This window comes from Rhagoletis zephyria, unplaced genomic scaffold, assembly GCF_001687245.7.
Source record: "Rhagoletis zephyria isolate East Lansing unplaced genomic scaffold, Rhagoletis_zephyria_1.1 Rzeph_scaffold_02891, whole genome shotgun sequence".
NCBI lineage: Eukaryota > Metazoa > Arthropoda > Insecta > Diptera > Tephritidae > Rhagoletis > Rhagoletis zephyria.
Genome location: NW_016159975.1, coordinates 24,325 through 40,943, shown reverse-complemented (window position 1 = coordinate 40,943; position 16,619 = coordinate 24,325). Strand labels below are relative to the sequence as shown.

The 16,619-nt window shown below is 34.7% G+C and overlaps 1 protein-coding gene across 1 annotated transcript in view; it reads left to right on the top strand.

Annotated features, from left to right (window-relative positions):
* The window catches only part of LOC108367962 (uncharacterized), a gene marked incomplete at its 3' end in the record, with an annotated part of 30,229 nt that extends 13,862 nt beyond the window's left edge, over nt 1-16,367 (top strand). Inside the window, exon 3 of the mRNA XM_017622679.1 lies at nt 15,438-16,367. Coding sequence (XP_017478168.1) covers nt 15,676-16,367 — 692 coding nt within the window. The remainder of the gene's footprint in view (nt 1-15,437) is intronic.
* Between the last annotated feature and the right edge of the window lie 252 nt (nt 16,368-16,619).

Genomic DNA, 16,619 nt, shown 5'->3' with positions numbered 1-16,619 from the left:
TTTCCCCCCCCCCCCCCCCCCCCCGACAAATATAAAACCATTCCTCCACGTAAGATTAATTCAATTAATTAGATTTTTTTGTTATTTTCGTGTTTGAATAAAAAAGTAATAAATCCTAATATTTCACAATATTCCGGTTGGCGTCCCACTCTGGCAAAAAAAAATAATGGCTACTTTAAATATGAGCCAAATCGGAGAACATTTAAATTTTGTAGGAAAAATTAGATAAAATCTACACGAAACAAGTAATTTTTAAGCAAAAAACAAAACCACTTCAATTCTCATATAAAAATTCAAGATTATCGTTAATTTCTTCAAAAGAATTATCAAAATCGGTTAACGTGGTCCAAAGTTATGCGGTAACATACATAAAAAACAATAAAAAAGTAATAAAAATATTCCGACGAACTGATAACCTCCTCCTTTTTGTGAAGTCGGTTAAAATTAATTACATTCTTCGTTTCGCAGAGAATTTGTATGTGTGTATGTGTGATATTTTCAAATTTTTTCCACGCCCCGTTGTCAAGATAGTCGGAAAACTATTAAATCGATTTGTTTTTGTTTTTGTGCAGTAAAGTTTTTAAAATGTATTAATCAAGCTCAAATATCATATTTATTTAGTATTTATATTTATTCATCAATCCCAAAAATGTGAAACAAATCAAACACATGAAGTGTGAACTCCATCCATTTTGGTATGGAACGCCCCATATATACATTATGTCAATTAATTGTTTACAAATGAAAAAGATTACACAATTTAATTTCTAGACCTATATTTTATCAACTAAAATTTTTTTAGCCCTTGTTTGCACAATATTATTAAGGTAAATATTCGTTATATATGCAATGCACAAAAATTACAAAAACCAGAATACAACAGTAAAAAAGAAACAAACAACACTAAAATTCGGCGAATAGTGCGCTGTCAATTAATTCTTCGCAGAATTCAAACTCAATTCGAAGTGTGTANTGTTGTTGCTGCTCTTCCGTTGTACTCAAGGTGGCTTGGGCTTGCCGTTACACTAGCACAGGCTTTCCCAAAGTGGGTGCCGCGGGACCCCAGCGTATGCCTGGGGTGCCGCTAGTGGCTAGAGTATACTTTGATCAAACTTCAACATGGCGGCCAGAAAATCAAAAAAATTTGATTTTTATTAAAATTACCTTCATCGGCCCATACACAACACAAATGGCTTGCAGCAAAGTTCGCTTGGTTTGTCAAGCCGCTTGTGTTGTGTATTTCGCTCTTAAGCGAAACTCCCCAGTACGTTTAGTCAAGAAAAAATTGAATCAGAAAATGTTCAGAAAAATTGTCGAAAACATACCCTTTTCGGTTCCTTTGTAGACCTAATCCGCGCTTCATCCACTTTTATTACCGCTTTCGGAATAATTTTCGGATTTTTTGCTGGGTGGGCTGTTCTCGAAACAAGCGCAGCAGCTTCGCGCACGTGTATATGTTACGTATTCTTTGTAACTTCACAATCANTGCAAATAAGCACGTGCATCATTGCCATGCATTCTCGGAATACATTCAGTATGGTTTATGCTGTGAAGAGTGATCATCTAGCACTTTCCACAATGCCTGGTAAACGAATCAATGATTATCTAATTCTAGTTCTAGTTTTTTTCATTACTATGAAAAAGTGAAATCGGCTAAAGAGTTAGCGGAAATGTTTTCAATTCAGCTTAGATTTATATGCGTTTAGCGTGGAAAAAGAAAACAGGCTTGAAGCACTCCGGAGGTAGACCACCAAAGCTCACTAGACGCGACCATTAAAAAATTTTAAAACAGATCAGCGATAATCCACAAACGAGCCTGAGGCAGTTCGCATCTGATATTAAAAACGATTGCGAAAAATCAGTAAGCCACGAGACTGTCCGCAAAGTTTTAAAAATGCACAAATATTCCTCGCAAATAGCCAGAAAGAAGCCATTGCTGTCTGCAGTTAATGCTGAGAAGCGGCTATAAGATTTGCGTTTTTTGACCCCCAAAACCCCAATAAATTGAAGTGCAAGCTGTACCAGGACAATGCTCCCAAACACAAATCGTTGCTTTGCAGGATTTCCAGCTCGTTTGATATATCAGGTCCGCTTTTCTATAGTAAGAAAGCGGTACTCTCCTCTCTCAATAAATGAATTATTAACATAAAGACATAAAATCAGCCGATGAATTTAGTTCTGTAGCAGAACAGTTTTAGATCTCGACACTTAGCAAACTCCTGCCTGAAAATACTTTTATGTTTTCAATTTCGGAATTTTTGTGCGTTAATGATATCAAAAGAAGTTTTAGTTGATAAAATATAAGTCTATATATTAAATTGTGTAATTGTAAGTACATACCTACATATGTTGTTATGCATAAATTTCTGCTTATCTACAACTACAATATTTTCAAAAAGTTGATTCCAACTTAAAACTTTAGTATGGCATGAGATCATCCAGCTATTCTTCTTTACTTTATGGACTTCTTCTACCTTATTAAATTGTATTCTTTAAAAGAGCTTTTAGCGTATTTTGGCCCGTATTTTACAAGCTTTTATTTAACTTCACTTGTATGTATTTATACTTATAAGTACATTTGTATGTATGTATGAGTGTATGTGAGATTGTACGTACGTTTTTAAAGCAGATTTTTCTCCCAGTAAAACAGAAGATAATAAATAAAGATGGAGAAGTAATAAACGTAGGCACATAATGTACATATGTACTTACTTATGTACATATTTGTATGTACATATGTACGTATTTTGTATTCATCTTTTTTCATAACTTTTTCACTTATGGAGCTACCATGTATTTTTATGTGCAGATTGTCTAATAAACTTACAAAGTTTGTACAAAGTGAACGTCATTAGATACCATTTTGTTTTATAATTTTATCGAATCAAGATCAATAAGTAGGGCTATGGAGCAAAAGGGCCGGATTATTTGCAGCCTTAAACTGTGCTTTGGTTTCTTCTAAATAAAATCTGAATAATGTATATATATATAAATTGGATATCGAGGGTTTATATTAAATATGACCTATCTGCAGTTTTTACCAAAATAAGATTCCTATATAAAAATCGGCCTTAGACTTCACTGTCATCGATGATGTTAATGCTGAGCTGGTATAGAATTAACTCTTGACTTTCGAAATTAAAATTGCAACCAGTGATGACAGTTAAGTTTCAGGTGGGTTCTGGAATCAGAGAGTAGTTTTTATATATCGATATGTATGTATGAACATTAAGCCGTTTCATGACATATGAAAAAAAGCGTGTGTCCGTTTTATTTAAACCCTTATGTCGAGAGAAAATTTTTGGTGTAAAAAAAAATTCTAGGCACCCGATAAAAACCGCTAAGTCGCATTTTTTGCATAGCCATGAAACAGTGTTGGTCTTCAAACCCGTTTTAATTTGTAACTTCACAAATACGATGACGACCTTCCTTCAAATGGTTAGTCTTTTTGATCAATTATAGTGCTGAGTGAGGCTTTTTCGGTGACATAAAAATGTTTAAAGCAAGTAAGAAAGTTGTAGCAAGAAACGCAATTTAGCGGTATTTAGCGAGTGCTTAAGAAAAATTTGTACACCCAAAATTTTTTCTCGACATAAGTATTCAAATAAAATTGACACACGCTAAACTTTTTTTTCGTGGTACGCTATAATGTACAAATTGAAAAGTTAACTCACGAAAAAATTCAAATTGGCTAAGTTTATCGAATTTCAGTGTTCACATGCCGCTCTAATAAGTTAACTTTTGGGTTAACTTTACTGGGTTTACACATTTTTCAAACCGCCCATTTGTTTGGCAACAAAAACAAGCCTGAACTCAATTACGGGTTTACGGGTATTATTCCCTGATTTTTTTTTCGTCGTGAGCGTTTGAATTTGTGAGTTGTGAGTTGTGTGTGTGTTTAAAAAATTTCAACGAAGTGGAAAAAGTCCAAAAGCTGAGCAAAAAAGGCTTGGAACCATGCATGCGCATTTGGGCTCCACGTTTCGCGACACAATCAGCTTTTTCGTTGCCTTCAAACTTGTCATGGATATAACACAGCGACACTCTATTATGGACTCCTAGGCGGTTCAAATGAGTTGCACAACTGTGCACAAGCCTTGATGTCGGTTTAAATGAGTCTAGGGCCTTTAATGCTGCCTGTCCATTCTCGAACACATACATAGACTGTGAATACTACCGCCTTGAATATGGTTCGGTATGAGCCCATTGGCAGACTTTTCTGGAATCGTGGTCCCCAGCATGCCTGTCCCAGTACTCACGTCGTCCAATTTCAATCCATCGTATACCGTACTTGGGGGCGTCCTTTGTTTATCATAGATATTATTGCTTCACACTGGACCCTTCAGGAATTATGACTTTGTAGCGCTTGTCAAAGAATAATTTCGATGGCGTGATATCTCTGAACTTGATAGCGGGATCATCCAGGAAGGGTTGAAAACCTCCAAGCGATCCCTAAGATCCTAACTTTTCATGGCGCTCTAGCAGGCCTCCTTTTCAATCAGAAAAAATGTCCTCGTAGCCATAGCAGTTCCAACTGATCCATTTGTCCAGAGTTACCCCTAGATACTTCGCCTCTTCTGAGAACTCAATTACTCTCTCTGTCAAGGTGGATTTAGTGAATTTGCCTCGCTTTCGTTTGGTAAGTGGGACAACGGTGGACACCAGTCTACCCTACAGTCTAATCTGATGGATCCTTAAAGGCTAATGCAGCGGCAACATTGGTCGTATTAGAGTTAGCATACTCTATTGCTAACTAACTAAAATTATTTCCATTTCATATAGTAATTTCGTAAAGCCCAAACGATTGTCCAAAATACTCAATAGTTTTTCTCTATCAACGACAAACTCAGAAAAATTGTTACGCACTTAAAAATGACTAAGCACTTAGTACAATAAAGACAACTTCTTAATTCCCTAAGTGCATATAAGTATAGAAGGAGTATTTACCAAGTATTTATACACACATTGTATCTTTGCATATTCAAAAGTATACATTTAGAAGTACAAATAATAGCTAGAGCAAACACCTATGTATGTATGTATGTATGTAGGTACATATGCAAAATAAACGTAGAAGCACATAGTCCAATAATAATATATAATAATCATCCGTATCTGCAATGCTTTCTTAATCAACTTAAAGCTCGGCAGCACTCCAAATGTACGTATGTATGTATGTATGGCTCCAACAGCACCAGTGTTGCCATTTTAACCGTTTTCCGGCTAGATTTAGCCGGCAGCCGATTTGTTAGCCGTTTTGCAAAGACTATTTAAATTCCAAAAACCGAAGGTCAACTTAAATTCAAAGAACCAACACTGAAATGCGTCAAAATGAAAATAAGAGTGCATAAAATTTCTATGTAAAACAAAGCTCTCTGGGTAGACAATAGGTTTGTTCGTCGAAAATCCAGCGAGAATTGTCACTCAAAATATCAGGTAGTAAGAAAAAATGCTCCCAAATTCTGCCTCAAGTAGAGAAACTTGCTAATTTCTGCCCGAACGCAAATTTACAGGAATTTGCAAGTTTCCTTGCCAGCTAACGTCCACGGTTGCATTTCGAACATAAGAAATTTTTATAGAGTTTTTGAAATTCTTTTAAAGGGGCAAAAACAAGATCTACATGTATATTTATTGTCAGTTCGACTTTCTGCAACATACGTTTCAATTTCTTTGTCGTAGTAACTGTGGGGTTCCCTATATTGTCTCTGGTTGAGATTGCATTCCGATTACGAATACAATGTTTTTCAGCCGAGTACATTTCAAATCATTGGAATTATTTAAATTAATTAAGTAAACAAGTGTTTAGTTATATTTTTCATTTTACAATCGCCCAAGTTTGTATATTTTAAAATTTGACGATCTTGTTTATTCAAATTATCGTCGACAAAAAATCAAACCATGTGCCACAATCATATGTTTTTCCTAATAGGAAATTCTTGCCGACAAAATTTTTTCCAGCTTGAATTTGTAACTTCTCTCCAAGAACTAGTCTTTCTACTTGCGATTTATTTAAATAACACATGTGAAATTTGGTTGAAACAGTTTAGCCGTTTTTTGCCGTTATTTTTTTTGCCAATATAGCCGGTTGCTCCAAAAAGTTCTGGCAACACTGTACGGCACTGCCAAGCGAAGTTACCATGAACTACCAACTCTGTTCTATTGCCAGCCGCTGAGTTAGCAACTCTGTTAGTGTGAGAATGTAGATTTAACCTGACTGCAACTACTAACGAACCCACCAGCCCACCAACCCACCAGCCCACCAACCCACCAACCCCCCAGCACGCGAACCAAGTCTAACTCATGCCTTTAACCGCTGTTTGTGGGGATGTGCATATAGTATGGTATATATGTATGTATGTTATATTTGTGTATGTATTTATGTACGTTTGATTTGTATATAGTGTTTAAGCAGGAAACGCGTAGCCAGTATTACACTGCGCATGCTTTCGCGTTTACATTACTTTAATCGCGCTCTTTTTCGCTCCAAGCTCCATGCTTCCATATGCGATATTCCAAAAAGTCTTGCTCCAACAGAGAAAACAGCGAAAACAAAGTGAGGCAGTTAGTGTTTTTATTGAGAAGGGCTCTTATGCTGGATAATGTTTTTTCGTTTATTATGACTCTCGTTATTTGTTGTTTTGTTTGTTTTTGTTTTTGTTATTAGTTTGCGAGTCGTTAGTGAATTTGTTGCTCCTTTTTCTGCCTCCTTTGTCTCCACTACCTCTCGTGATTTTTCGTTTTTCTTTTGATATTTATTTGGTGTGTTCACTCTTCTCTTACATACATTCTACACGAATGAGTACACAGCATACACCCAGAGACACCTTGAAATGCATGCATAAGTATATACATATAGATATGTATTCCCAGCCACCAAAGAAACGTAAATTTTGCCAATAGTAAAGTTTAGTTCAATTTTCCATATCCGAAAACGAATAGAAAAACTCCTACAGTTATCATCAATTTTCGTATCCGGAAAACGTTCGAAACGTTCGAAAAAGATGATGTCATTTGAAAGCAATAATTGTAATTTATTTGCTCAAGCTAAACATTTGAAAGCATGCATGCGTAGTCGCCAGTGGCTTCCAGAAGGTGCCGGGTTCGAATTCCGTCAGGCGCTTCCTAATTTCATTTTATTTCTTTTGAACCATGAAAAAGTATCTGTGAAGTGCAGAAGGAAAGCATATTTTCTATACATACGTTTCTGCCGCACACTTTAGTGGGAAAACGGATCGTCAAAGTATCCGAAAATGGAATCAGTAAGCGGACAAAAATCCGCACTTCATCTGCTCTTTTGTCCTTTTTCGGATCGGATTTCGGATTTTTTGTTGGCTGGGTTTGTATTAGATTTACCCCTACAGTGGAAGCCACTAGTTTGAAACTACCTTACTAACAGTATGTATTATTGCCAAACCAATTCATACATAATTTTTTTTTAATATTGGCAACACAGTGATGCCCTACGAAATGACAATTGTTAGCCACCAATTGACTCGGTTTCAATTCATATCGATTGTCGTGGAATACTTTTTACGCTTTTAGATGGTTACACAGGTGGCGTGCTTGACGAAGAACTGATTGAACCGTATAAGTGTGGCTTTAGACCTGGCAAATCCACTATAGAAAAGCAAACGTACTAAAAACTAACTTTTCGACGATTTTAAATTCTCGTTTGGTACATACGTTACAAGTTTACCGTATGAAGTTAGTGAAGGATATTGTCTATCTAGGCTCCAGCCTGTAGATCAAGCGAAGAATAACTCTTGCCAACCGGTGCTACTTTGGGCTCGAAAGGTGATTGAAAACTGTGTCCACTCTCGACGAACAAAAATTTCTCTTAAATAATTGACGTGTTTGCCGAGCTTCTCACAATTTGAGGACCCCACAGTTTTACACCGATTCCGAACGGTGAACTGTGTTTCATTAAAAGCATGATAGAAATACACTCGGATATGGCGGTCACTTTTTATACATATGTCGTGGGTAGAAAATTTCGAACAAAAATTCCTGGCAGCATCTGTAATAAAATAAAAAAATCGCTGAGTGCTACATCGACAATTTTCAAACTGCTCAGCATCCTTATCAGCTCATGCCCGCCAACCAAATAGTGATCGATCTATTAGAGTCTTTTCTGAGTAGTTTGGATTTTCACGGCAGGGTGCATGTCTACTCGTATATATTTTTTTTTTGTAATTATTTTCGTTCGATTCTATGTCGTGGTAGTAGTACAAGTTTATGGTTAGAGTACGCATACGCTCTGAGAAACCACACATGGGAGGCTCCATGGGAAAGTGAACCTCAGTCCAAAAATTATTTTCTTTATAAAAGTAACAAATGTGTGGATAAGACATTTGGAAAAATCTTGAATCAACCAAAAAATAACAAATTAAAGCTTTTTCGTTACCTTTATTACGTTTTGAAATTAAGTTATAAGTAAATTTTTTTAATGAGTTTAAAGTATGTAGGTTGTGTTGAATGCAGTATCAAATAATTTGCGATTCATAATTCAAGTGTTTGGTGAGAAAAATATATAGTAGAACTCATCTGCTTTTAATAAAATTGTGTTATATATTAAATTGTGTGACTGCTTTATCTATATTATGAGTTATTATTAAGCAGTATTGGTATTGTCCCGCCCGTGACATGAAAAGCTAACAGTTGTTATATTTATCACCAGAAGTTGAGGTTGTGTTTCGTGTTTGTTACATAATGTTAGAAATTCATTGCAAATATTTACCACAATTGCATTGTCGTTTCCACGTAGTTAGATAAGAATAAATCAACAGAGAAGCATGTCCCACCCGTGACAGCTATGTGTGGGACAGTTGTCAGAGGTAGGTTTACAGGGCTGATAAGCTTTATTTGTTTGTTGAGGTAGACGCAGGGGAGGTGAGGTGATGCGCGGACTCGTCCATTATCTATATACCCTTGTGGTCAGCTGATTAAGTTAAGTTACTGTTTGACCAGTTTTGGAGTTTTATTTTGTTAATCTAATGTATATAGTTTTTTTTTATAAAAGTCTAGCACATTACCTAAGCAGAACCACATAAGTCTACATTTCAAACTTCTTACAAAAATTAAAAGAAAATTCAACAAACTAACAATTACACCCCAAAGTTTTAAACTTTTTCTTCAGAACTTTTAGGTATGCAGTTTTTTAGTCCATTAGATTGAAGTAGGTAGAAGTGAAAACTCCAAGACGCTAGAAAATCGTGTTAATTTTTAATACCTTTTTTGGCTAACGCTGCTAAGCATATTCTTCTATATAAAAAGCACCATCCTAAGATAAAATATGAGTGAATTTAACCCCTACTTGGCTTCTTATATTTTTTAATAGCTAATCTTTATATATGGACCCCGGTAAAAGCTACTTTCCATATAAAAATTCGTACGTGTCCTACCCGTGACAAACGCTGTCCCATCCGTGACAGTGGATTTTCGGATTTTTCGTATAATAAAGCCATAATTTTTTTTGTAGTTTTTGCTTTGTTTGTGTACCTGGCTCTTTGTTTTATTATAAGACATCAAGTTCACACAGAAAAGTGAAATAAATTCGCAGAGTTTCCGTAAAATATATCTGCTCCAAAATGCAGGTTCTTTTTGTTTGTCCCACTCATGACAGAAGAAATAAATCAGATTTTTCCATATAAAAAAATGTTACCTGGAATTTTTTTTCGGTTTTTGTAATAACTTATATAATAGTCCATTAGGTGTAGCTTTATCAAAATGTAGAATCGTTGAATACTTTATGCTTAAATTTAAACCCGTGATGGTGGAATCGCCCATATGTTAACTGGAAATTAAAGTACATTTTTACTGGCATGCATACACAGCAGCAAGTTCATGCCACCAAAATCGATATCGTCTGGATAAGATTTCTACTGGGCTAATACGTACGCACATCTACGACTCAAACATTTTTCCATACATACACACATAAATTTGAATTAACTCTTATATGGAATATGGCTTTACGATGCCAACTTCATGCGCTCCTCCTGCCTGCCCATACTAGGAGTACGTAAGTACATATCGCACACCGTCTTCAAAAGAGTCACAACTCAAAATAATACGTTCGTCAGAAAATGCGAAAAACTCTGTCGTAGCACATGCTAATCATATGGGCAAGGTCGACCTTACCTTAGGGTTTTTTTTTTTACAAATTATAACAAAAATTTGCTGCAGCTTTTGCTGAAAGTTAAATAAAAGCTCTGTGTACATTTTTAGTGTATAATTTCAAAAATGCCAAATTTTAAGTTGTGACTCTTTTGAAGACGGTGTGCTGCGATATGTACATAGAATGATTGCAGATTTTATTTGTCTGTTGGCCTGTCTATAACGATGTACATTTTTATGCACATGTGATTGTCTGACTGACAAACCATCTGACTGCCAAAGCTAAGCAGTTCGTTTTGTTAGCTGTTTGGTTGGCACGATGATTTGATGATGGTTTTTTGTATTTCATTGTTAGATTCAAGCTTGTTAGGTAAGTTTCTCTCTTAGCTGTGCCAATACCACACACTTTTCCAGCAATACTTGGTACCTACGTATGCAAGTGTGTACATTAGGATGGAGCGGTGATAAAAATGTTTGCATTCCGAAAATCCCTTAGCGGTGAATCGTTGCCTTTGAACGCCAGCAGAATAATCTAAATTTATTTTAAATCGGTAAATAGTTTCTGCCTACCTAACTTAATTGAAATTTTGACATATTTGTTAATTCTAAGCAATAAAGTAAGTTATCGAAATCATCTTTTGCAAAACTCTCTTTTATAATAATAATGCGTTAGTTTGAAATAGCTAGTAAGGCGTAGCCTTAATTTTAAAGTTTTTTTCTTTGAAGGTGTTGGTCATTGTCTCAATGTAAAAACATTATAGAACATACTTTGTTTTCAACCGAATGTGTAATACCATCATCAGCGGTATTTTGTATGCACTTCATACTTACATTTTATTATACTATATTTAATGGCCCACAAAACTGCACACCTAAATTTAAAAAAAATATGCTTTGATAAATTACGTGATTTCTTTAGAATTTTCCAAAATCTCTAAATTTCAATAAAAAAATGGGAGGTAGAAGGTATTAACTGAATTAAAAAGAAAATAAATTAGAGACAAAGATCCCCGCCATTAGAATTTCGAAACACAAAATTTTGTTTGTTCCGCCCTAATCTGCATACGTTCTACTGCTCTCCGACCCAGTGCCAACATTTGCTCCATCAGCAGCAGCAGCAGCAGCCGCCCCACAGTAATTCTGGCATTCTATGACTCTTTATACTTACTTATATGGGCTTGTGTATAGGTACGTACCCTGCAGGGAAAGTTACTTGTGAACTAGAATACTACCAGTTAACTTTTCAGCTCAACCAGTTCGTCTTCCATTCTTTTTAAAAGCTGGCGATATATAAATTTTTAATTTTTTTTTAAATACAACTTGCAAGAAACGATTCATTTAAAGTATGTAAAATAACACACACCGTTGAAATTATAATTAACTCAATAAAGATAGACTATAAAATGGAACATTTAAATCACATTTTGTTTTAGTGAAATTAAGTTTCGTTATTTTTCGTACATTTTAATTATTTGAGCATTTCATTCTTCTGAAGCTTTCTTTAAAAAAATTTTTAGTTCGTAAAATGTTAATAAGCCACAATAACATTGACAAATACATAGTTTAGGAAGTGCCTGCCTTTAACTATACAATACAGCAAATGCATGTATAGAATTGACAACAACAACCACGCTGTCAAGTTTAAATAGCGGAAAATCTGCTACATTTGATAGTAGTAGGTTGACTAAGGAAAGGAATTAGAAACGGGATGTGTGCAGCTGAGTGGTTAACGCTTCTGACTCTGCACATCGATGACGCGGGTTCGATCCCTGCTGAAGTCTAGAAAAAAGAAGTCTGATGAGGAGATGTGTTTATCTTCGAAATAGCTGCTATAACTTATACCGCTTAGACTTTGTTGCTTTTTCCATTTTTCCTAATAAAAAAAACAATCGTGGTGCAAAGCTCAATAATAATATTAAAAATAAAATGTTAATAAGCCCACGATAACATTTAAAATTTATTGGTTTAAAAAGTAAGTAATATTCTTTAAATTAAATTAAACATTTACGGTATTTAAATGAAGATTAAAAATTAAAATGAAGTAATTCACATTCAGGCAGGTTCTGCAATTCACTTCCTAGTGAAATTCAACCCCATCCAATTCGTATTCAAAGTGACCTTTGTTGAATTTCACTCGAAAGTGAGTTGCAGAAACTGTCTGATTAACTTACTTTAACCACCTTCAAGCGGATTCGTACCTGAGATCTCAGAACCAGAAGCGGACGCCAGATGTCGCCGCTAGCATAAGTTGTACGAATTTAGCGCATACCAGTTAATGACCTATTATTTTTACTGACTGGGTTGACTTTTCACCGCACCGGGTACATATTATACCTGTGTGATTGCATGGCTCTAGCTGTGCGCTGTTTTTGTGCGGAATTGTGTATCCGTTGGATACGTTTGGTTATTCTTGTACTCAATTATACGGGAATTACGCGTCTATCTACGCTTCACGAGTGGCTAACCAACAAAATACACACGTATGTACATGCATAATAGATGGGCACACTCGCTTGGTTGTGCTTCGTTCAACACGTGTACATACATATATGAATATGCATTTACATATGTACATATGTATGCATTCGTGGTCACATTCATACATAGTATATGAGCATGTGCATGTAAGTATGTATTTTTCTGCAAAGAATTGGTGCAGTTGCCTTGAAGTGGCGGCTAGTTGGCTAAGGCTTGGCAAGGAGTTGACTATAATGAATTAATTGTTGCAGTGTGACAGTTATTATTTCTACTTATGCATTTAATCATTTATTTTTCTTTGTGTGTGGATTTTTCATTCTGACGACTGCTGTGGCTGAGTGGTTAGAGGTGTGCACTACCACTCCGCGGTACTTGGGTTTGAACCCTGAAAATGATTAGAAAACGTTTTTTTTTTTAAGCGGGCGACCCTCGAACAGGGAATAGCAAACCTCGGAGTGTATTTCTGCCATGAAAAAGCTTCTCATAAAATCCAATTTCCATTCAGAGGCGGCGTTAAACTGTAGGTTTGGAGAATAAAAGCTCGGCCAAACACTTAGCAACACTGTAAGCGCCAGAATATTAATACCTATTTGTCGTTCTGTTGTGAGTCGTTCGTTTACAAATTTATGTGTAATAATATTTCTATGGATTATCTATGTCCATCTTTCTTTACTTTCAGCCATTCTGGTGATGAGTGCCGGCACTTCGTAGTTAGAAAGTTAATTAGGGCTACTAAGCAACTAATAGAAATAGTTTTCGAAAGTTTTATTTGCTTGTTGGCTAACTCGACTGCTAACCAATTAGGGTTATTTATGAAATATATTATGTCTATTTTTATTGTCTGCTCACTGGCATTCGAATTTCGCTAGCTTAGGGTGAAAAGTTGCCAAGTCCACTTTTTATGAAAACGCATACATATATTAAAAAAGTTTTAAGGTATGCGCTCGTTTTATGAAAATTTGTCTCGTGCATATTCAATAAAACGGCAAAACTGCTTAGTCCAAAAGAGGCATCAAAATTCCGATAAGGCCAAAATAATACGAATATGTTTTAATAAATATCGAATTCTTCTACGGGGGTCTACGCTGGCGTGAAAAATATATGGGGGTTCACGAGTTGTAAGTGGGGCTCCACGAAAATGCATCTGGTTTTGGTAGCACAGAATAAAAATGTTGGCGTGTTTTTACCTACCAATCCGCAGTGGTTCAAAATTAGCCTATTATCAATTTCATCAATTTGATTCCTTTTTTTTACTGAAAGCTAATAAAATTGGCAAGAGACCAGTTGAGCCCGATTGTTGCAATTTTTTTTGCTTGTGTTAATTTTTTTTAGTGCAAAGTGCAGTAAAAGTATCAATTTTAAAGCAACTCGATTCTCCTATTCCAGTTAATAAATGTTACATAATAGAAACTAGTTGAAAGCAATTTTAAGGTTCTCCCAAAATGAAAAAAATAATAATCTGAATTGCTATAAAAAAATTTACCTAAATAGTAACAATATTTGTATCGATATTTTAAATAAATAAATAAATATATAAATAATAATCGATATTTTTGTCGATTTTGTAATCGATATTTTTAACTATTTTGTTAGCGATATTTTTATCGATTTTGTTTTGGATATTTTTATCGATATTTTATCGATTTTTTTACCGATCTTGATATCGATATTTATCGATTTTGTTATCGATATTTATCGATTATGTTACCGATCTTGATATCGATATGTATCGATTTAGTTATCGATATTTATCGATTATGTTAACGATCTTGATATCGATATTTATCGATTTTGTTATCGATATTTATCGCTTTTGTTATGGATATTTTTATCGATAATTTTATCGATTTTGTTATTATTATTTATATAACAATATTTGCCTTTATCGAGTTTCTAATAGATTTTGCTACCAGTATCGTTATCGATTTTGCTATCGAAATTGTTATCGAATTTTTCATCGATATTTTATTGGATGTTACTATCGATTTTGTTATCGAAAGAGTATAAACATAAAAATGAAGATAAAGAAACAGAATAACAGAATAACATAGATAGAAAAAAGGCAAAAAATATAACCTAAGCAAAAGCAGATGTATGTATGTATATTGGTTATGAGTCAAAATTGATATGTATGTAACGTAAGTTTCACTTCTCCAGTGTGGCCCAGGCGCACTTACTTTTTTTATTTGTTCTACCACATCTGATTTCAGTGGGAATATTTCATTTTTTGATTGAAATACGTTTTAAGCCGACTTCAAAAAAGGGGGGAAGTTATTAATTCGTCGAGATACTTTTTATGTATGTCACCGCATAACTTTCGACCACGTTAACCGATTTCTATAATTATTTTTTTAACGGAAAGCTGATGGTACCCCAAAGGTGTTCCCATATGGTTAAGATCCGATCATTAGATCATGAAGAAATTAACGGTACTCTTAAATTTTTCTATGAGATTTGAAGACGGTTTTGTTTTTCGCTTAATTGTTGTAGAAAATACGTATAAAAAAAAGCCAGGTTAAGGTGTTTAACAACTAAGGAAAAAATTAGTTGATCCCAAAACTTTAAATATTTATGCATTAGCTCTAATTTATGCTTTACTATTAAACCAATAGATTTTGAACTTATTTCATTTAATTGTCTTTTAAATGAAAACCATACCCAATTTTGCTACTTTATTATATTTCATTTTTGACTAACAGTAAGCGTTATTCGATTTTTTCTGCATTTAAATTTTATGAACCGGTTTGTTTTTCAATTTTAATATTTTTAAAATTACATGAAATATATACTAATCTTTCTTTAATTACCATTTTATAATTAATTTCTCTAATCTTTCATTTCAGATTCGCGTGACTGTAAATGTTTGTACATACATACATACATACCTTTTGTATGCAAATTCTATGATATTTTCTCTGTGATATTTAAACAAAATTTCTGTTTCCTAAAAGAATTGAAAAGCGTAAATGTTCAACATTTTTTAAATAGTACTCGTACCTACACCAACTCATACATAGCAAAAAAGGGTGTTATTTAACTTGTTTTTAATTTTGACATGTGTTTGGCGTGTTCGAAGCGGTGATGTTACCAAATATACTAGTTGTAATCTACTGCCAACAAACGACACAAGAACAACGTCCAGTCGATAACAGTGTCATCATCAAAAGCACGAACAACACCAACAGCTACTTTAGCAACATTAGCAACCGGTACAGCAACAGCAATAGCAGCAGCAGCAGCAGCAGCAGCTGTAGTAACGATATTGGCCATTGCCAGCACCACAACGTGAACAACGTCAGCGACGGCCACGCCTCAATCAAGTATGAAAATTGTGCTGGTCAAGCGTGTCTTGTTTGTGGTTGGATTTTGAGTGTGCTAACGTCATTACCAAGGCTGCAGCAGGCATTGTCCACGCATCCCGATAGCGTCCACACAGAACAGCTATCGCAACAAATTGAACAACAAAAACATATAAAACAACAACAACAACAATTTTGTAGAACTCTTACGAATCGAATAAAGCCAACAATAACGTTGCCGTTATCGTTACACTTCCGCCACTTACATTTACATATAGACATAATAGACCGTTGGCGACGGCGGCCAGTAGTGAGGGCTATTGAACTGTATGCGAATGTGAAGAAGACGGTGAAGTATTGGAAACAGAAATTTGCAAACATAATTCGAAAATATGAATTTAATTATTGTTGCCATTGTGCTACTAATGGCCCACAAGGAATACATGGCAAGTCCAACACCAATAAAATTACCAGGTGAGTGAGCGAGTGTGGCTATTACGAGGAGTACGAATAAATAAAACTACATATATATATATATATATATATATATATATACATATAGTTATATACATATACAAGTACTTATATTCACTATGTTCATAAAGAAATCGCATTTATTAATTCATAAACGCATTTGTTCATAAATACTTCTTTATAAACGCATGGTACAATATGAAATTATGTTTTTGTGTATATACAGCTTTTAATGAAAAATTCATGTGCAGC